The 21658-nt window shown below is 37.2% G+C and overlaps 1 protein-coding gene across 3 annotated transcripts in view; it reads left to right on the forward strand.

The window, feature by feature from the left end:
* COL11A1 (collagen type XI alpha 1 chain) overlaps positions 1-21448 on the forward strand; it is a 161527-nt gene extending 140079 nt beyond the window's left edge. For all 3 annotated transcript variants that reach the window (XM_074597969.1, XM_074597971.1, XM_074597970.1), the window contains 13 exons: positions 3883-3936; positions 4352-4459; positions 4545-4598; positions 9191-9244; positions 10234-10341; positions 10953-11006; positions 11096-11131; positions 11239-11292; positions 12121-12370; positions 14561-14673; positions 15481-15549; positions 16227-16460; positions 18168-21448. In XM_074597969.1, the coding sequence (XP_074454070.1) occupies positions 3883-3936; positions 4352-4459; positions 4545-4598; positions 9191-9244; positions 10234-10341; positions 10953-11006; positions 11096-11131; positions 11239-11292; positions 12121-12370; positions 14561-14673; positions 15481-15549; positions 16227-16460; positions 18168-18314 (1335 nt within the window). In that variant the 3' untranslated portion in view covers positions 18315-21448. The remainder of the gene's footprint in view (positions 1-3882; positions 3937-4351; positions 4460-4544; positions 4599-9190; positions 9245-10233; positions 10342-10952; positions 11007-11095; positions 11132-11238; positions 11293-12120; positions 12371-14560; positions 14674-15480; positions 15550-16226; positions 16461-18167) is intronic.
* Positions 21449-21658: the final 210 nt, after the last annotated feature.

A 21658-nucleotide genomic window follows, 5' to 3' on the forward strand; every position in this document is an offset into this window, starting at 1 on the left:
TTTACCAGACACTCTAACAACTCAAGTGTAGGAAGGTAAGATAAATAACAATTAGCAGTCTTTCTTTGTAGAAGCACCATCTGTGCTATGGCAGCAATCACAGGCTGTTAGAAAGAGCAGTTCGTTTAGCTGCTTTGTGGTTGGTGCAGCATTGGCACTGTTTGATAGTGAATGCACACCCTTTGTTTAGCAATCATGATTCATTGTATTTGTAATTTAGCGATCACAGTGTTTTTAGCCCTGCTAATTCATGTTGCAGCTGCATTTCTAGATTATGCAGAGACCATATTTCTCAAATACAAATGACCAGTCAACCCTTTTCAGTTTCTTAGGTAGGGTAGATTATAATCCATAAGGGAACTTGAGTGAAAAGAATGTTCAAGCAGTAAAGACAATGGGCTTGTAAATTAATTCATGTAAGTAAAAAAAAAAAAAAAAAAAAAAAAAAAAAATCCTGTTTCTAAAATGTTCCTGAGTTTATTTATATACCTGCTAATAATTTTTCTTATTATCACTGTGAACTGCAATCCACCCAACCAATTACAACCTACACAAAGCGGTATATGCATCAGAGATTATTATTATTATTTGAACAGTAGTGATTTAAAGTATTCTTCCTGTTTTAAAGAGTCAGCAATTGGATCACCCTGCCCAGGGCTTTTTAGCTTCTCTGTATTTTGAAGAAGTAAAACTAAGTCCTTTATCACTTACAGCTCTTAAAAATACCAAAGAGAACAGCCTGTTGATACCCACAACACATGACCAAAGTCCACCATGGATGACTGAATTAATTTTGCATTAGCTTTGATGGAAAACGTGAACTATCTCTGTTGTCCAAAAGGTTCATATAGTACTGCAGATGTTCATTTCCACTCTGGAGAAAGCTTCATTTCAGAAGCAAATTAATTATCTTCATATACTTCTATGTAAATAGTTATAAAATGAATGTAAATTTCCAGGAATTAAATTAAAACCGGTGGAGTTTGGTCCATGGACCTGTTGGAGCGGGTCCAGAGGAGGTCCACAAAAATGATCAGAGGGCTGGAGCACCTCTCCTATGAAGACAGGCTGAGAGAACTGGGGTTGTTCAGCCTGGAGAAGAAAATGCTCTGGGAAGACCTTAGAGCAGCTTTCCAGTATCTGAAAGGGGCCTACAAAAAAGCTGGAGAGGGACTTTTTAGAAGGGCATGTAGTGATAGGACAAAGGGTAACGGCTTCAAATGGAAAGAGGGTAGATTTAGATTAGATATCAGGAAGAAATTTTTCACTATGAGGGTGGTGAGACACTGGAACATGTTGCCGAGGGAAGTTGCGGATGCCCCATCCCTGGAACTGTTCGAGACCAGGTTGGATGGGGCTTTGAGCAGCCTGGTGTAGTGGGAGGTGTCCCAGCCCATGGCAGGGGGTTAGAACTAGATGATCTTTAAGGTCCCGTCCAACATAAACCATTCTATGATTCAATGAGTTGCTCAAGGTACGTGCTATGTGCCAACAGTAGTGGATGGTGAAATATAACAGGTTGTAAGAAGTTTGGGCTAAATTCAGCTCTAGTATAGAAAATGAGGTCAAACTCTGGTCTAAAGCCCTGAGCTCACAAAGCATACAGGTAGATGCTTGACTGGAAGAACAGTTCTTGTCTGTAAAATTGTGTTTTAGTGCTTTACTATTAGGGGCCTGCATTTTTTGTTATGAAGTAAAAAGCAGTAAATAAATGGAAGTGGTTGTATTTTTATTGTTGCTGATCCTTAGAATATTTTTTTTTAATTTCTACGTAATGTCTTTATTGATGATCTTGATAAGGACATAGAGTGTATCATCAGTAAGTTTGCAGATGACACCAAGTTAAGTGGGAGTGTTGATCTGCATGAGGATAGGGAGGCTCTACAGACACTTGGATAGATTGGATCGATGGGCCAAGGCTAATGGAATGAGCTTCAACAAGGCCAAGTGCCAGGTCCTGCACTTGGGCCACAATAACCCCATGCATCGCTGCGGGCTTGGGGAAGTGTGGCTGGAGAGCTGCCTGGCAGAAAAGGACCTGGGGCTTCTAATTGACAAGCGGCTGAATATGAGCCAGCAGCGTGCCCAGGTGGCCAAGAAAGCCAATGGCATCCTGGCTTGTATTAGAAATAGCGTGACCAGCAGAAGTAGGGAGGTGATTGTCCCCCTGTACTCAGCACTGGTGAGGCCACACCTTGAGTATTGTGTCCAGTTTTGGGCACCTCAATACGAGAGAGATATCGAGGTGCTGGAGCGAGTGCAGAGGAGGACAACGAAGCTGGTGAACGGCCTGGAGAATAAATCTTATGAGGAGCGACTGAAGGAGCTGGGGCTGTTTAGTTTGAGGAAGAGGAGGCTGAGGGGAGACCTCGTCACTCTCTACAACTACTTGGAAGGACATTGTAGAGAGGCTGGTGCTGGTCTCTTCTCACAGGTAATTAGCGATAGAACAAGAGGGAATGGCTTCAAGCTGCAACAGGGTAGGTTTCGACTGGACATTAGGCAAAAATTCTTCACAGAAAGAGTGGTCAGGCACTGGAATAGGCTGCCCAGGGAGGTGGTGGAGTCATCATCCCTGAATGTGTTTGAGAGTTGTTTAGATGTGGTGTTAGGGGATATGGTGTAGGGGAGAACTTTGTAGAGTGGGGTTGATGGTTGGACTCGATGATCCCAAGGGTCTTTTCCAACCTAAATGATTCTATGATTCTATAACAAACTGCTTGTTCCATTAATGAACAGATGAGTGTTGGGGAATAAGTCTTAGAGATTCAGAAAATCACCTTGTATTTGATCATGGTCACTTTTCTTTCCTTTTGCTTTAAGCAGCTCCTTGGTTGGCAAGAAATAGCTACTTGTAATAAAGACATTTCCCAGGCTAAAAATTAACCTTGTAGGAAAACAGTTGGTCCATTAACTTGAGTGCATCTTTGCTGAACTAAGTATATATGAGTACCATTTTCAGAAGAGTACATTAGGTTCTAGATACTGCTTCTGAATATTAATTCCCTGACCTGAAAATCAGCCCTTGATGTTTTGGAGCAGAAAAATGTCTTTTTATTTTTGACTGAAACCTTAAGAAAATGAAAGATGGGTGACATCAGCAATAGGTAGTCACAGTGCTGCCAGACGACTGCCACTCCTGTTCTGTGGCCTTCACCTGAACCTTATCCCATCTCTACATCCTCCTGCAGTACCAAGCTCTACCTTCATGGTCAAACAGAGCCTTTTGTACAGCAATAGCAGGAAACCTGATATCAACAGCTATTTGTATTCAGTGTCTTTATTTCACTACTTACAACCTCTAGTCATGTGACTTATTTTTGTTTTTTCCTTTCATATTTACTGCATAATATTAAGGCATGTATTGATTTTTGGCTGTCTAAATGTAATCAAAAGGCTTACTCACCCCATCCCTGACTTAGAGAATAAAGAAGTATATGCCATGCTGTGCACTGTAGAGTGACAAGCTCTTTTGGAATCAATGGATAAAATACAGTGAATAGACAGAAGCCAATGGAAAGCAAGTTTAAAACTGTTATTGTATATGTAAATTAGTATTGTTAATTTCCTTTTACTTTTATATCCTCTTTTGATTTTTTTTGATCTATTTCTTTGTTCTTAACCTCATCATATCAGAGGTGTTAGGTGATATGTATTCTTTTAGGCATTCTCAAATCCCATAAATTTTTATAAACAGGAAAATGAGCTGATATGAAAGATCGGGACTTTTATCCTGCGACTAAAATGTCAAGAAATAAATTGAATGTTATTTTGTTAGCGTTTCCTGTTTATTAAGACAGCAGAAATTGCACTCTCAGATTTTTTTTCACTGGTAATATTTTAGAAAACTGAGATTCTGAGCTCAGTCTCCATTTTTTACAGGGACCTCCTGGAGCAACTGGTGCAGAAGGCAGACAAGGTGAAAAAGGTGCAAAGGTAATACCTTCAAGATTTTTTTTCAGGAGCATGGAAATATAAACCATATATAAATGAAAAGTAATTTCTTATGTGCTGAGTGTGAAACTTATCAAAGTAATAATAGGTAAACTGTAAAATCCAAATTAAAACCCAGAATTAGTAGCAACAGATAATGGAGTACATAGTGGACTCTTATCTGTGCATCTTAGCTCATCCCTGCGAAAAAGCAAGATAAGCATGCTTTGCTGGCACATCTTTGTACGAAGCTATCAAAAATTTGTTCAGAAAACCATCCTGTGCAGAACACTGTTTTAGAATAGCTTTGACAAAACGGAGTGAGGAAACTTTGCTCTCACTTTGCAGCTTGTATACCCCTACCGTGCCAAGCTTAGTCGGCTCCTCATCTCTGACCTGTGGCTTGTGTTCTTTCTAGGGTGAACCTGGTGCAGAAGGGGCTCCTGGAAAAACAGGTCCAGTTGGTCCACAGGGACCCGCAGGAAAACCTGGCCCAGAGGGTCTCCGGGGCATTCCCGGCCCTGTGGTAAGTAAACAGAGCATATAATAATATTTTAAATGTTGCACTCCTTGTATATCCCCTGGTAAAGCAGCCTTTATGTTTTTTATAGGGAGAACAAGGTCTACCTGGAGCTCCAGGTCAGGATGGCCCTCCTGGGCCTCTGGTGAGTACCCTTCCTTTCAGTGCCAAAACAGAAAAAGGACCCTTTAAAATATACCATTGATGTGTCTGTGCATTTACAGAAAAATGAATGTACAAGTCAGTTCTTAGCACAAAGTCACTATTTCTCTGTGCTGGTAAAATCTGATACATGACTGCCTTCATTTTGCTGCTCTACTCCAGTAGGTAGCTGTGCAGAACGCTGCTGAGCTATACCAGGTTAGAAGCAGATTAAGGCAGCGTAAAACCAAATTCTTGAAATCTCCTGAATATAATTAAATATAACATGAATGAAGCTTACAATCAAAAAATCTACTTCTATTCCCACATCAGCGAAGCTTAATACCTTAAATCATTTTGTTTCCTTAGCAGTGGTAAATCTTGTACATCCATTGATTTTAATGACTGCTAGTTTAGGAAACCGTTATTCATAGAGTAAATGTTTAGATCATATCTATTCCTTAGAGAAATAAAAAAAAAAAATCAGAAGTAGGGCCAAAAGGGGACTTCTACCAAAGAAGAAAATATGCTACTTTTATAAAATTGAAGAGCAGCAGTGTGTCTGTTGTTCCCTGCGGCAGTCCCAGGAAATATCATCCATGACCACAGTGTTTAGAAGTGTCTGAATGAACCAAGCTCACAGTTCCTAGGGCATCTAGGGCATACCACAGTTGTGCTCTGTGCTAATAATATGATTAAAGCAATAGAAGTTTATAGATGACATATTATCAAATTATATCATTGCTGCTATTTACACTTGCTATTTTAGTGAAGTTTTTCTAACAAGCTGAAAAAACAACGCTCTGAGCACAGATTGCACAGTATTCAAATATTCATCATTATGTGCAGAAATTCAAATCTAAACTATACGGCCAGCAGGTTAATTTGTCCCATGTCAAGCAAAGGTGATCCAATTTAGTAGAAAGATCTCATATCTCTTGCTCTCCAAACTCACTGAAGTAGGGCTCACCCCTGTTGTCACAGTTGAGTGACACATTGGGAATAAAAAGCTTCAGAACAAAACATGGCCTCTTACAGTTTGGTGGAAAGAAAACCAAAACAAGTGTTACACTCTCAAGGCATTTTACAGTTTGCAAGCAGTGTTACCAAATTCTACATAAAATCCACTCTGTTATTTTGGTCAGAAGATTAAGTATGCCAACATACACGATCAGATTACTTTAGGAGAATAGGGCAATAAGGGGCTATCCTCTACTCCAGGTATGATGTGGTTCTTCAAGGGAAAAAGGAAGGCTGTGAGTAGGAAGCGTGAAGGAATAGGTCCTTGGGTAGCCTTAATATTAAAAGTTTTTGCGCTTAAACTATATATGTGAACTCAAAATCCCAAGAGCATTCCTGCCTCCCCAGTGAGAACTCAGGGTCTGAATATCAGCTATAAAATTTCCGTATCAGACTTTTCCAGTATATAAAAATGAAATGCTGCATAAATTAAGACTTTTACCCTAAATCAGTCTTTCATGCTCATGTGCGTATGTGAACATGAGCAATTGCCTTTTCTTTCATTGACTGAAATACTTTAATGGGTGAAAGTATTTCGGTAACTATTTACATTTCCAAAAATGTTCCAAACATGCAACTTCTTACCCTGTAAGAAAGAGTTTCAGAACATACATTTTTATGCCCCACACACTAGAAAGATTTTTTTTTTTTTTTTTTTTTTTTTTTTCAATGAACAGTGATCTGGTGCATAGGTGTATCTATCGATCACTTCTGTGTATATAATTATAGATGGCATTACAATGGCACTTACATATAATTTAATTTTTGTCTGTGTCCCTTAGAAAACAATAATGAGCAAATAATCTGCTGAGGAGACCTTACACTATAGCTCTTTGTTGCCCTTCATTTTAACATTCTAATTTTGTCTAGAGTCTCATGGATAACATATTGCTTGTAAGTCGGAGGTTGGGAACAATGAATGAGAAGCTGCAAGGAAAAGGACTCCCCTGTGCTAAGCCCATAATAAAAACCTCTTCTCTCCAAAGAGTTTATGATGGGACCACCACCATAGTTTTTAAATGATGTGCCCAATTTACAAATAAAATGCATGGAGGACAAATCGGGGAACTGAAAACTGATCTCCACAGTTACAATTCTGTGCCGAAATTTAAAAGGCAATGAAGAATTATTCAGCAATAATAAGCATCCCTTTCTCACATGTCAGTCACCAGAAGCCTCCAAATACATCATCAAAATATCTCTTCCAAAATTTGAGAGCTTAAATATTTCAATTCAAATCTGAAGCGGAGTGTATTAATGAACTATATACTCCCAAATGCACAGGCTTCCTGTCAGCTCAACAAGAACTTTTTTTTAGATGCGTTGTTGCAACTTAAACTTTATTTTGGATTTTAAGAAAGTAAAGTTTATATGTAAAAGTTGCTGAGGTTAAGTCTCCCTCCTTCACCTCCCTCCCTCCGCAGCAGATTGCTATCAGGAGAAGAATATGAAAGCAGATTTGCAGTAGAGCACAACACACTGCAGGTGAAAATGTCTGATTCTGTATTCCAAAAGCTTAAAAATTTCACTTTTCATTCATGAATTATGTATTTGCCTAGGCTTTTGCATCTAATGATATCCTGAAGTAGAGATGGAAAGGATACGCACTGAATAATATTTTGTACATGAAGTGTTATGGCACTTTTGAATCTGTGCCAGGTTGAAAAGGTCACTTATTACTGCTATCCGTATCATAACTTCACAGATGTCTACTGCCAGCAGGAGACTAGTAGTGATGAGATACTGACTTAGTCTAGCAGCTCTACGCCTAATGCATACATGTTGAGTGTGAGATTAATAGCCTCTGAGAAATGAATGTCTTTTCTGTGCTTGCATATGCACTGCATGGCCTGAATTTTTCACCTCATTCTGTACAAGTTACACAAGACCAGCACTGCCATTGTTATGAACCTCAGAAGATTTCTCATATTGCTCAAAAAATTATAAACAAGGATTAGAATAATTAAAAAGCTGGAGAAAAAGCAAACAAAGGAGACTTAAACTTCATGTATAATCTTTTTCTATTACATTTATCCAGCTATATTTTTGACTACTGGTAAAATAGTATCTTTAATGGATTACTCTTATGACCCCAGTAAAGATTAAGAAAAAGCAGGGGAAACAAGCTTATGTCAATTTATAACAAGATTGTTCAGTGTTTTTTGCAAGGGATGTGAAGAAAATAAGATCTATGTATGTGAGTATATTTATCCTTCACCTTAGTTTCCCAGGTACTAAGACTGCAATGGAGTTTTCCAATAGATTCTCTAAGCATCAGCTTCCATTGGAACCACATGAAAAAAATTAGTCTTTTCGATTGTCCCCTTCCTGCACCCACTCCAAAAATATGGAAGGGCTTTTAGAATGGTTCTATTGACCCTATGTTGGTTGTTCACAGCTCTGTCTCCTGCCCTAGCGCATTTCTGTTTACAGAAATCTAGTTGCATGGAGTAATGTTTAGATACAACTGCAGTTAAAACTCAGAATAAAGAACATTTCTTACTTAGTTTTGTAAAGTAACATATGTCTTTGCTGTGCTGCAGAAAGGATGTAAATACAAATTTGTTTGCAACTACACATTTTTTTGTAAATACAAATTAAAAGTTGTAAGCTGCCTATATGATGAGAGCCATGCAAGTACCTGAAAAGATATCAGTTTAACACCTTTGTAAGGTAGAGGTATTATCCCTAAACAATGAGGAGTGGAGGCCCAAAGAGAATAAGGCAGTTCCTAAAAGCATTTAGGATTGCCCATAGTAGTATTGCAAAACCTAAGTAATTTGTGTAATTAATCACATTTACAAAAGTGACAAAGGACCATAAGCTTGCACGTGTCACTGGAGCTAGCACACCTAGATGACATTAAGTAAGCTTGCAATGTTGAGAAGAAAAGATTTGAATATTTAGAAAATATTGATTATTCATGGTCTTACAGGAATTTCAGGTGGCAAGTCAAGCATATTCCCAAAACAACATCCCGAGTGCTGAAACAAAACATGAGGTAGTTCTCCAACAAAACAATATTGAGGAACAGTTATTATAAGCAATCTGATTTATAGGCTGCAAAAATCTTACTGAGCTGTAGTAAACTGGCACAAAACAAATTCTCATTTGCAAATACTTTCCACTGTCTTATGAAAGAAAGGGCTAAAATAAGCAACTAAAATAAGGTACTGCAATTAAGGTGAAGTAATAACAGAAAGCATGTAATATAACCACAAGCACAATAAGGCTAATCAACAGAAAATTATTTGAATGTATTTTTTAATATCACTTGCTTCACTGGATGATTTCAGTGCTTTTTAAGAGTTTAGTTGACCCTCTGCTTCATAGATTTATAACCATACAACCCTTTATGGTTTTCTAATTACAAAGTAATTTAAATGCTACAGTAGAATCATTATGTCTTTTAAACATGCATTTAAACTTTATCTCGGGCCCTAAATCACATGCCATCAATCACAACCATCAACCACTGAATGACTCTGACTTACACTGCCTTTAATATTTCAAGAAAACATGATCTGTGCAGTTTGTTAAAACTTATTTTAACATTACTTCCCTTGATTTTTTTAGGGTCCACCTGGGTTGCCTGGCCTGAAAGGAGATCCAGGTTCCAAAGGAGAGAAGGTATATTTTATTCACTGTTTGTGTCTTTGTAATTTTGATCCAGTCCAAAAGTCTGTATAAAATTAGCAGAAAGAAACACTAGGGTTTTTGTATCAGAAAGCAAGGCAACTTACCATGTCTATCAGTCAGTTTCCCACAGCCTTAGTAGTAATCATGAAGTTTTAAGCCACATCTGATATCCTGGAAATACATAGAAAGAAAAAGATTGCTGCCCGTGTGGTAATCTGTTGACCATGTGATTCTTCCTTGCAATGAAAATTCCAAAGACATTGATGTAAAAAGAACTGTTGGTTTTACAAAAACAAAGTAAGTAGAAATAAAAAGTATTCACGATTTTTATTTTAAAACAACAAAATGTAAATATTAAACAGCTATAGTACTTTCTTTTGAAATAAGGGATTGAGACATCCGGGATAGCATTTTTCTAATGGAGTCCCAACAATTAATTGATTGCTTCTGTATCAGAGAAAAGCTACAGAGAAAGGGATACGACTACTTATTAATATAATTCATTAATTATATTAATAATTAATCATTAATATAATTAATATAATATAAACAATATAATATAATAATCATTAATATAATTAATGAATTATATCCTGTGAATTTCAGGGTTTTTTTTATGTGCTTGGATCAGCTGTTTATACAGCTATGTTACATGTGGCAAAAAATGTGCAATTCTGTAATATGCATAATAGTATCTAAATGTGAAAGTTGGTATGAAATGTGTACCCACAGGTATTGTTATTTCTGTATTAGTTTCAGTATGATATCTTTCATTGAATAAGTGGTCACAGCTTGCAAATAATCTACAAGTCTAAAGGCCACTACCAACAAAGAATATGCTTTCAGAATAATTTGTTTTCAGGTTGATTGTTGACTAGCAACAGTGATGACATTTGAGAGTGCTCTAATTTGTGTGTTTGCAAAGCACATTTACATTATATATATTGAGGTTTAACTATATTTTCTTCTGTCTTGTTTAGGGACATCCTGGTTTGATTGGTCTGATTGGACCTCCGGGAGAGCAGGGTGAAAAGGGTGACAGGGGTCTTCCTGGCCCACAGGGATCTCCTGGAGCCAAGGGTGATGCAGTGAGTAAAACATACTTGTGTTTTCATTCAAGTTCCATGCAAGCGAAGAGCAAATATTCCAGTCTTTCTTTTGAGAGACTTAAAGTTGCTATAAAAATTTAATCCCCAGAGCCTCCTGCTCGAGGTTAAAACTTTCTTAGGTATTGTACAAACACAGTGCAATTAAACAGGTTAAAATGAGATCAGCATGTTTCAGAAGATATACAATTTTGTGCACGAATGTGAAGGAAACACACCTAAGTTAGGGACAAGATAAAACTAGCAGCACAAATCTCATCATGTTTATTAACTGCACTACCCAAAGTAGCTTCCTTTCTCCTAGTTATTAAGCCATATTTTAAGGCACTATGTAAAAAGTGAGGTTTCCAAGCCAGTCTGAAGGGGAACACAGTTGTGACTACAAGTACTGCAGCGTAAGAACAACTACAAGCAACTCAAACTGTCAGATAATATTTTAAACTTCCAAACTATCTCAGACCCTAGCAAATGGCCTAAATCAAAACCTGTCAGGGTTGGATGCTTAGCAGGACCACTTTTGTCATAGATACGCATGTTTTAATCCAACATGTAGAATACTTCAGTTCTGTACTTATTATCTTATTCTTTCTTAGGGAATTTCTGGTCCTGCAGGTCCACTTGGACCCCCTGGTCCTCCTGGTTTACCTGTAAGTAATTTCATCCAGTCCTCCCGTTCAAAACACTCCCATGTTGCATGGAATATACTCCAACTACAGTTATATGTTCTTGCCCATAGGGTCCCCAAGGTCCAAAAGGTTCCAAAGGATCCAGCGTGAGTAATTCTCCTCCATATTTTTTGCTCTTTTACTTAACTTTTGTGTGTTATTTTTTAACATTGCGCAGCATGATCAGCACTGCATTTCTCTCATTGCTTTATAGGGTCCTGCTGGTCAAAAGGGTGACAGTGGGTTACCTGGTCCACCTGGTCCTCCAGTAAGTAAGAACTCTTATTTGGCATGCATGCACATTACACTGACATGATGATCCTGTTTTGACACAGGTAGAAAACACCATTTTTGAACTTGCAGATAAGGAAAATATTAATGATTGTTTCAAAATTCATTTTTCAGGAAACACAGATCCACCAGACACAGAAATACGTTGTCTGCATTGAAAAAAACATAAGGAACTTAAAAAAAAAAAACCCAAAACAAACCACACACACAAACAACCCCCCCCCCCAATAATTACTTAATGTGTTATATTGAATCACAGGAAACTGAATGATTTTGGTTTCCCCCTGTTAATACTCCTCTGTTTCTACTATTTCTTTTTTCGTATCATAACGACCTAAAATGAAAACAATCCAAATCTGAATGTAGTGTTTCAATTTCTTGAAATTAAATACTGCTTTATAGACCCCAAGTGGAATTTTTAAAGTTTTATCAGAGGAAACATCCACAGTTTTCATTTGTCATAGCCTATGCCTTTGCTTGAGGGAATTGCTAGGGATAAAGAGACAATTGCAAGTCAGTTCTGCACGCTTATGTGAGGGCAGCACACTCTTCCCCAAACAGCAATATAGTGGGAAGAGTTTAGAGCACAACAATGGTTTGGCCTTCTATAATCATCTTTTTCTGCAAGTAAATCAAAGTACATAGGCAGAAAACTGAAGGAAATAAGTGAAAAAAAGAAGTAAAGAAAAAAAGAAGTAAAGCCTATTCAAAGCATCTCCAAGACACGTTCTGTGGTCTTCCTCTGTGTATTTAGGCAGCTGAAAAACAAACAGAAAGGTAACCAGATATATCGTTTTCCACTCAGGGTCCTCCGGGTGAGGTAATTCAGCCGCTTCCAATCCAATCACCCAAAAAGACAAGAAGATCTCCTGATTACATGTTATCTGATGCTGGTGATAATATTCTGGATTATTCCGATGGCATGGAAGAGATCTTTGGTTCATTGAATTCACTGAAGCAAGACATTGAGCATATGAAGTATCCAATGGGCACTCAGAATAATCCAGCGCGAACCTGCAAAGACTTGCAACTCTGCCACCCAGACTTCCCAGATGGTATGTTATTGCATGACAAAGGCAAACAAGGCTGAAGTTATGATCTGCTAAGATACTTTGGCAAAATAATTAATTATCGGTAGATAGTTAATATAGTTGCTCCATAAATACAGTCACTTTAAATCTATTTTTGCAGGTATGAAAGTTTATAAACTTTAAGTAACAGGTGCTGTCTCTTTAAAAGCCAAAATTCGTTAAATACATAACCTCATGTGGTTTTAGACTTAAAAGTTTTTAAAGTGCTAAATAAAAAAACAGTTATTGTTTCGAAAGGTGGGCCTTGCATTTCCAGAACTATCCAAACAGGAGAGGGATGAAAGATTGATGCTGTTTAGATCAACAGAAAGTAAAATCACAAATGTCAGCATGCTGGGATAGCTAATAGCTTCTTTTAAAAGAAACAAGAATTATTTTAGTATATTTTAGCTTAGCATAATATTAAAGTTAGCATTGCTATTATATACGATTTATTATTGATTATGGCTCTCAAAAAATTTACTGTTCTTTTACCCTCAGAAACAACAATTTGTTTTACTGCATGACCACTGCTTGTTCTGTATCATTCAGCAAATAGATATGCACGTTTCTCCAATACTGTTTAATGCTACTAAGTACTAGCTTAATAAAATGCAGAGTAGCATGAACAAGACACTGTGTTCTGAAGAACTACCTTGATTTAATTATTCTTTGTGGTTTTCTTCTTTTTTTCAAAGTGAATTTACCCCTCTGGAAAGGTTTAAATGAAAGCCAACCTTCACAGAGTTTTCATCCTTTCACATTTTTGTCAATTGCAGTGGATATTTCCCAGTTCAAAGCAGTATTTTTCTGGTTTTAAATGGGAGGAAAAATAGATTTTGACAGTGTAATAATATTTTATTGGTTTCATTCTAGATAGATAAAAACAAATGGTTGCCTTGAGGAGCAGTTAAGCAGTGTATGTGCTATATGAAAAGCACATATTTTACAATTCAGTACCTCCATAATAATGAATGTTTTTCATAGAACACATTCACCTTCTTCATTTACCATTATTTGCTTATTCTTTGGAGCTTTCTTCATATCAAAGTAATCTTATTTTGGTTAAAATAAAAGTAAACGCATTCATTAAAATACAGGATTCTCCAGGAACAAGGGAATATTCAATAAATGCAGCCTGAATCAATAGAATTTTAAAATACCATAATGCCCTGCATTCAGAAGACAGAACTGGTGAAAGGATTTGTCAAGCCTCTTTGAAACCTCCACTATTTCCTTGAAACTGGATTAGAACTGTAGTGTCAGAAAATAATTTGCTGTCCTGCTCTGAAAGTAGCTGGGGATAAGGACCCACATCACAGAAATCATCATTATAATTAGAATGGTAGATTTTAAAAAGTGCTGATTTTTTAATGGACCTTGGATTGACTGTGGCTCTTTCATCCCCAGCCTTTATTCACCCTAGCATTGCAGGGCCTGAATTCTCAGTCATGCCAGTCTGGTAGGACTGCTGAAACTATGGGAAGCCTCACGCAAGTTTTAACTGTCTTTCCCACTATGTCACCTAATCAAGCATCAGTTAAGGTGTTTTTAATCAACTAAAGCAGTCTGAAGTTTCACTAGTGTTGCAGCTTCATAACCCAGTAATAAAAAACATCTTTTCTTGAGGTATATCTCTCTCAGTGGAAGCTGTAGGTACTTGTGCCAACTACAACCTCACCAAGTCCTGTGCGACCATCTTTTTATGTAGATAGGTATGCAGATGACTTATTTCTGCTTAAGGCTGCCTGTGCTCTGTTTTTTGAGAGTGCTATCACCACAGGTACAAATTATTCTTCTAGCTGAAATACTGAAATGGCCAAATTGTTGAGATCTGCAGTGTGTTTCACACAACATGTCCTTCCTCCTCTAGACTGAGGTCTCCAGAGTTCCTCCAAAACCTCAGCAGTATCCTGCAATAGAATCATGGTTTGAAGTAAAATTATATAAAACCAAAAGGATGGAGATAAAAACAGACTGTGAACCTGGTGTTATCATTCATACACACTAACAGCAGCAACAAATCACAAGGTAGAAAAGAAAGGGTTGCTTTCTCATCATTCAGATAAAATAACTTTGCTACAAACTTTGTAGGACCACTGGGTAGCAGTAAAACCTGGATCTTCTAAATACCATTTCTACTATATAAGGCAAATATTTTCTCATTTGTTTTAGGGGAATATTGGATTGATCCTAACCAGGGCTGTTCTGGAGACTCCTTCAAAGTGTACTGCAATTTCACAGCAGGTGGGGAAACTTGCATCTACCCGGATAAGAAATCTGAAGGAGTAAGTACAAATCTGTGTTTTCAGTTGGCTGTTGACAGATCCTACTATGCTGTTGCAATGTTGAATTAAACAGGATAGTTACACTGTCACATTTTCATATATCTGTCTTTCTGATTACATTGAAATTTGCATAAATCTGAATGAAGTGGTAAAATGGTACACAGAGTCAACAAAGGGCATTTTCACCCTTCTGCTTAGACAGGGAATCTACGTACCTGCTTGCTAACCTTTCACTTCATTTCAGAATGCAACATAGCTGTGCAGCCAGTGAAAATGTATAATCTAGCGTTTGACACCTAAAAAGTAAACTCTTACTGTGTTTCTCTTGTGGGTTCATTTATATCTATTCATTTATAGCTATGCGAAGTAGGTATTAACAGTGTCCTCGCTCATTGTTATAAATTACCTCTGATGGAGCATATGGTGTAGAGGAAGGCTTTCCAAAAGCTTGCCTAAATGAGAGAGATCTATCAGCATCAACACCAGTAAAAGCTCGGATTTAGACACTCTTTACAGAAACAATTTATCCCAGCAGTTTACCTGAATCTTAACAGATCACAACAGTCCCCCTTAAATAGAACTAGCTCTCTTTATATGCTATCACCTTGGATTCCGTTTAAAGTCACTAATTTGAAGACATTCTATACAAGAAAAGCATCCTATTTTGGAGCTTTAAAGAGTCTGAGATCTCAGAAAGAAGAACCATTATTTACTATCTGATGTGAAATTTGTCCCAAGTAATGTAAAACCTTCATATCTGTTAACATATGTTTTAAATACTTCTATCTCTGCTCTTTTACCACACAGGTTAGAATTTCATCATGGCCAAAGGAGAATCCAGGATCTTGGTTTAGTGAATTTAAGCGAGGCAAACTTGTAAGTTGTCACTGCAACATAACAGTCATTCACAAATCAAGTACACGTTATCAGTGATCAAAAGATCCCAAGGAATTTTATAAATATTTAGATAAAGAAAAGACTTTTCAGACCCAGCCTTTTTGCTGTGAATATCAGAGCAGCTATATGGCCTCTTGCCACTGGACAGCAGGAGCCCACTCTGTACTGCCCCACAATGATCCCAATGGTCACCTGCACATCTGCTGGTGAGGATCTGGCTTCTGGCAGACCACACATCTCCACTAAACCTTAGTAAAGCAGCCAGAGCACAGATCCCCTGCCCCGTTCTAGGTAACAGGAAATATACTGAGCACGCAAAGATGAGACTGCAGGCTGACATAACTTTGTAATTAACTAAAAACAGATTCCCAAAGAGATTCTGCTGGTTTACACTATATGGTAGGAAAATTCTCAGTCTTTATGATTAGAATGAAGCTAAAATATGTAGTTCTTCATCCTAAATATATTACCACAACATCAAAATCTATTTACTGAGTCATAGCTTTATTGAACTATAAAACACCATAAAATGTTATGTGTTCGTTGATTTTTTTTTATTAAGGACAGTTATGTGGTTCTTCTGTCAACAATAATTTTGTTTTGCATTTTAACAAAGGAAAAAGATAAATATTTATGTAACTGCTTATATTTTCCAGCTTTCCTATTTGGATGTTGAAGGCAATTCCATTAATATGGTCCAAATGACATTCCTTAAACTACTGAGTGCCTCTGCCAGACAAAATTTCACTTACAACTGTCATCAGTCTGTAGCTTGGCATGACGCATCGTCTGACAGCTATGACAAAGCACTAAGGTTCTTAGGATCAAATGATGAAGAAATGTCTTACGACAACAATCCTTACATCAAAGCCCTTCACGATGGCTGTGCAGTAAGTAGAGGTTCAGAAGTCTTTACAAAACCAACCTGTCCATTAAAGTAAAAACCAAACAAATTCATTTTTTCACAGCTTTCTTCTGAGAAAAGCTTTCTAAACATGTTTTAATAGACTGCCTTTTAGTAGATTGTTAACTACAGTACACTAGTCCCTTATTTAATTTTCATATATGTACCAAAACAAACCCAAACCATAAGCCAAGCAACAGAAATGGAACAAACCTGGCATGGATACAGGCTGTCAGCAGCAATGTGCTGCAACTACACTATCTGCTAGTATGAGCACAGTATAAAAGAACAGAAGCAAAAAAGGCATAATCCGGGGAGGCAACCCATCAGCAGAATGTATTTATACTCAAAATCAAGGCATACACAGACAGAATATTTAGTGAATATGGCAAAAACATGTATGAACTAAGCCATACATATATACCCAAATATAGTGAATTAGTTGCATAGTTTGACATGTGACTTTGTATTTCCTTTTCTCATTTTTTGGTAGCCAAAGCCAGGCAGTTTGTGGATTGTACCTATCAGAATAGTTTCTTAGCTTGGCTAAAATCCCCAGAGCCGTCCAAACATGGATCAGCTCTGACTACCTCTCCAGCAGGGTCTCTGTAAGCATAGCAACTGTTACCTCTTTTCAGAAATAGAATGGTTTGTACTGAACACTTTGAAACAAAGACATCAAAGGAGCAAGTGACAGTTGAAGCCTCATTAATTATTTTGGGGTTTGATATGGGAGCATTTTGAAAGCAGTTCCAGAGAAGTCAGTGATAGTGAATCAGAGACCTGAAAGTGCCAGGATGTACCTGGCTCTGAGACAGAGATGCAGCTCAGGTAGGTGCAGAGTTTCCTGCCCGCAGTAATGAGATTCTAATACATCACTGCTTCATGTCAGCCCTTCTGTATGTCCTGTATATTTATTTCACTTTTGTTATCCGTAGTGGGTGAGTGTAGAGCTCCAGAGAGAGATGGAAGTGATGTAGTGTATAACTCTACCACTAAACTGAGAACACACTTATCTGCCAACTTGGATGCTCATCTAAACTCCAACTCTGGCATAGCTGAAAGGGGTCTCAGCAAAATACAAGGGACCTTCTGAAGAAAGTACAGTCCTGATAACTAACATGATGACTTGGGTGGCTGATATGCAGAGGAGGCAGAGAGCCTTTGTTACGAAGTAAGGGTGTGCCTTCAAACCTGCTAAGTGCATCAGTTGGCAGTCCTGTCAGACTACTACTTTCTTTCATGTCCAAACAGCTGCTGTGTATTTTGTGAGACAGTTACAGTCTTTCTTCTTAGAAGTAGATTTTTCTTCTGTCTTTCAGAACTAATTAGTGATTTTTTTCACAGGGAAGACGTGCACTGCTATGAGAATATTGTTATTATTTATTAAATACCGTAGATGTGAAATCAGAATTTTCTAAGAAACATTAAATGTCTTCAATAATTTTTCATTTCTAGGCCTGTTTCAGAAAGTCAAAAAGCTATGGGCCGTTCTCTTTTTAAAAGCATTGCATATCATATTTTTAAAATAAAATCCTAAGAAAATATAAAATTTAGAATTTTTAATATCTGGTACATGAGTGGGCAATAATTTATAAATTCTACACTTCAGAGAAGCCTACGAAGACCTACAGTACATGCTTGCTGCTCTGATATATAACCATGTTTGCTTTTTTTGCTTGTTTTTTAACAGTCAAGAAAGGGCTATGCAAAGACGGTGGTCGAAATCAACACACCCAAAATAGACCAAGTGCCTATAGTTGATGTGATGATCAATGACTTTGGTGATCAGAACCAGAAGTTTGGATTTGAGGTCGGTCCTGTCTGCTTCCTTGGTTAAGCTTATGACAAAATCAGATCAACAAAAATGTTGCACTTTGGTGCTACCAACCCACTTAATGCCACATGCAAGTTTTGAATAAGGATGGCATAGAAAATATGTCTTGCTGTGTATGTATGTCTTATCTAGAAAGTAATTGTTGCCCTTGTAGGGCCAGAATCACATGACTTAAACTTATTTTGCAAAGATGCTGTGGCACAGACAGACAACATAGGGCTCACTTTAGGAACACCCCCCTTTGGATTCCTTTGGTGCTGTAAAAAAGCGAACAACATGGTGCTCCTTCCATCACAACAAAGAGGTGTTAAGAACGTGTTTAATAAACTGTAATTATTCTATGTACAGTACTATACTGTTATTTCTCTGTCCATTTCCAAAACTTGCATGTGTCTCTGAATTGCACCTGGCTCCTATTTTAGAATTACAAAACTACGTTGTCAGTACTGTGTATGTATTCTGAAAAAATAAAGCTGTAATTGCCAGTGAAGCCAATTCCATTTCTGATTAATAATAAAATCCCTTTGTATATATTGTTGTTGAAGAGCTTTGTTATTTGAAGTCACCAACAAAATTTAAGGTGGCAAACTGGAAGATCTTGAGCAGCACACTCAAACAACTCTTTTCTGCTGATATCACTCCGTGATGATGAATTTCAATAACCAAAGCACCTTCAAAGGTGCTGTGTTCCATGGTGCTATACCTCAGACTTTTTATTTTCTTTTCTAATTCCAGAATTTCATAAGATACATGTATATACCTAAAATAAACAAGTTTATATTTTTGGGTGGGGAAAATATGTAAGAAAAAAAACAACTTCCATGTAAGAGATCTGTTAAAAATCTGTGTGAAATAAATTAGTCACATGGCTTTCCTTTTTTTTAAATCTTATCTGAATTTTTTTCCATTCTGCTTATTTGGTCTGCATAAATATTAAAACTGGATTCTAAATGGTTATTTATGGATTTTTGCAGTGTTTACTTAGATGTTAATGTAAGCAATGATGGATGTTTGCTTCCTGAACTGGATACAAAAAGTTCCACAGAATGGTCCTATACAATATTTGCCCATCCCATTAATATGAATTCTTTTCTCCTGTTATTTCACCTGAAGGCCAGGGATGCAATATGTCTAGGTCATGTGATTCTACATAGTTGCTAAGCAACATACGAGGGGACTGCTTCCTACAGAGCTGTCTTTGACCCAAACTGTTAGAATTCGCTATTCAATTCTCAAAAAAAATAACTGTTTGGCCTTCCCTCTGAACATTTTATTCAGGTAGTTGGAAGTAGGAATTACATTTTAGCTTTACAACACAAAACCTTTTGTAATTATTTTTCATAATATATGTAAGACTTGAAAAGAAATGTTTGTTTCTATTTCTTATAAATTGTTAAATTAAATAGTACTAGTTTCTGCTGGCTCATTTCCAACTGGTATTTTCTTATGCACGTTTATACATGTAAAAGTGAGATTTCAAAAGTCAACTTCTTGCTGTTCATATTTTCTTTTATTTTTGAACCAAAGTTTGTAACTGTCACCTCAAAGAGGAAAATACAAATTTTATTAATAAAATCAAGTCTTGTCTACCTGGATTGGTCATTCTCTTTTTTCAATGTCCAAAACTCACCCACTGTTATTACTGTAACTTCATTCTGCTTTCAGACCATCCAGACTCAAAAAAAAAGAAATCTTACTACATGTCCTGGCAAGCACTGGGCAACAGCACTGGGAAAAGAAGTGTTAATAGAAAAGATGCTGATCTGGACATTGGCAGTATGCAGCAAGGCTGATAAATTCACATGCAGTTTGTATGGATTTGTAGCTGCAGCAGTCCACATAATACTACTGAACACAAAACAGGAAGCCGATATTGTTTCCCCAGACACTCTCTTAGAACCTACAACATCTGAGGGCTTCACAATCTCATGCTTATCCCTGTAGCATCCCATAAGGTAGGCAAATGACCTTATTTATTGATGGGAAATGGAAGACAAGAACTAGACCAAGACTTAGAAACTACAGGAACACAGAATTTCCAGTACCTTGTTTTAGATAGTGGAACTAGAACTGGTGATGATGTATGTCACCTGAGGACTACTCCAAAACAGTTTATTTTTTTTTTAACCTGCTAACTGTTCTTTATGAACTCTGTTTATGTCCACAATAGCTGTGAAAGCAGCTCCAATAAGTTTGGCAAAGGAGCAGCTACTTTCTGCTGCTCAGGTGGGCTAGATTAAGTTAGATGCTGAGCTGTTCAACCCTATCTAAAACAATCAGCACTTCTGGGTCAGGTACTTTAGGGTGAGTTAGGTAAAAAAATAAACATAGTTGTAATTTCGCAGAGTCAGGATTAGGCTGCAGGAGAATGGTGTTTCTAAGAGAGCAATGGTGTATGCAAGAAGCCAAACGCAGCTCTTTTCCAGTGTTAGTCAAATATCTTGCCAAGGTTCACGTTGTCAACATCCTAAAGGAGGAAATGAACTTGAGTCCGTCTTCTACAGCTCTCAGGCAAGGACTCATTGGATTTATTCTTTAGCCATTCTTAAGGCCTTAGCTAGGTACCTTACCATTTATCCTTGTCATGAGAGCAACTCACCACCACCAGTTACTCTAACTCCTCTTTGTCCATTCTCTGTTTCAATGTGCTATTCTTGTTCTCCCAAAGTTTCTGATTAAAGGGGGAAAATTGCCATTAAATATTCTTGCCTTCAGGCAAAAATTATGCTATTTATTTTTCCCTCAAGAGAAGTCACATATTATGAATGCTTTCAAAAAAAAAAAAAAAACAAAACAAAAAAAACAAACCACTTCAGAATGGAGAGAAATTTCACATCAAAACTCACACATTAGTCTTTATGAAATAAACTTCAGATTTTGTAGTCAAATCTTACTAGTCATAAAAACACAAAACCTCAGATTCATCATATGCTGTTATAAAAAAAAATCACTCACTCCAAAACTATGCAAGCTGAATTCCTTACTCAACCAAGCCCATAGGAAAACAAGGATCAATATTTTTCACACCACAAAGTAAAAAGTCTGTGTAGTCACAAAAAAGATTGAAATTTTTATATGACATCTGGATTTAACCTCTGAAACTTACAAAATATAACTTGGATGTTCTGTGATCTTGAGGTTTCACCCTAATTCAGAGTGGTCTGGACAGTTTTTCTAGACGTTTGCTTCGAGCTTCTCTCTAAACAGAAAAGCCATACTAGAGATGGTATATGGTTTCGTCACTGCACATACAGATGTTGCTGTCATCTTACATGGAAATGGAGTAAGTAGGGACATAGCAAACACAAGCCAACAAATGAGGCAATGTTCTGTCCAGAATAACATGG

This window comes from Larus michahellis, chromosome 8, assembly GCF_964199755.1.
Source record: "Larus michahellis chromosome 8, bLarMic1.1, whole genome shotgun sequence".
Lineage (NCBI taxonomy): Eukaryota > Metazoa > Chordata > Aves > Charadriiformes > Laridae > Larus > Larus michahellis.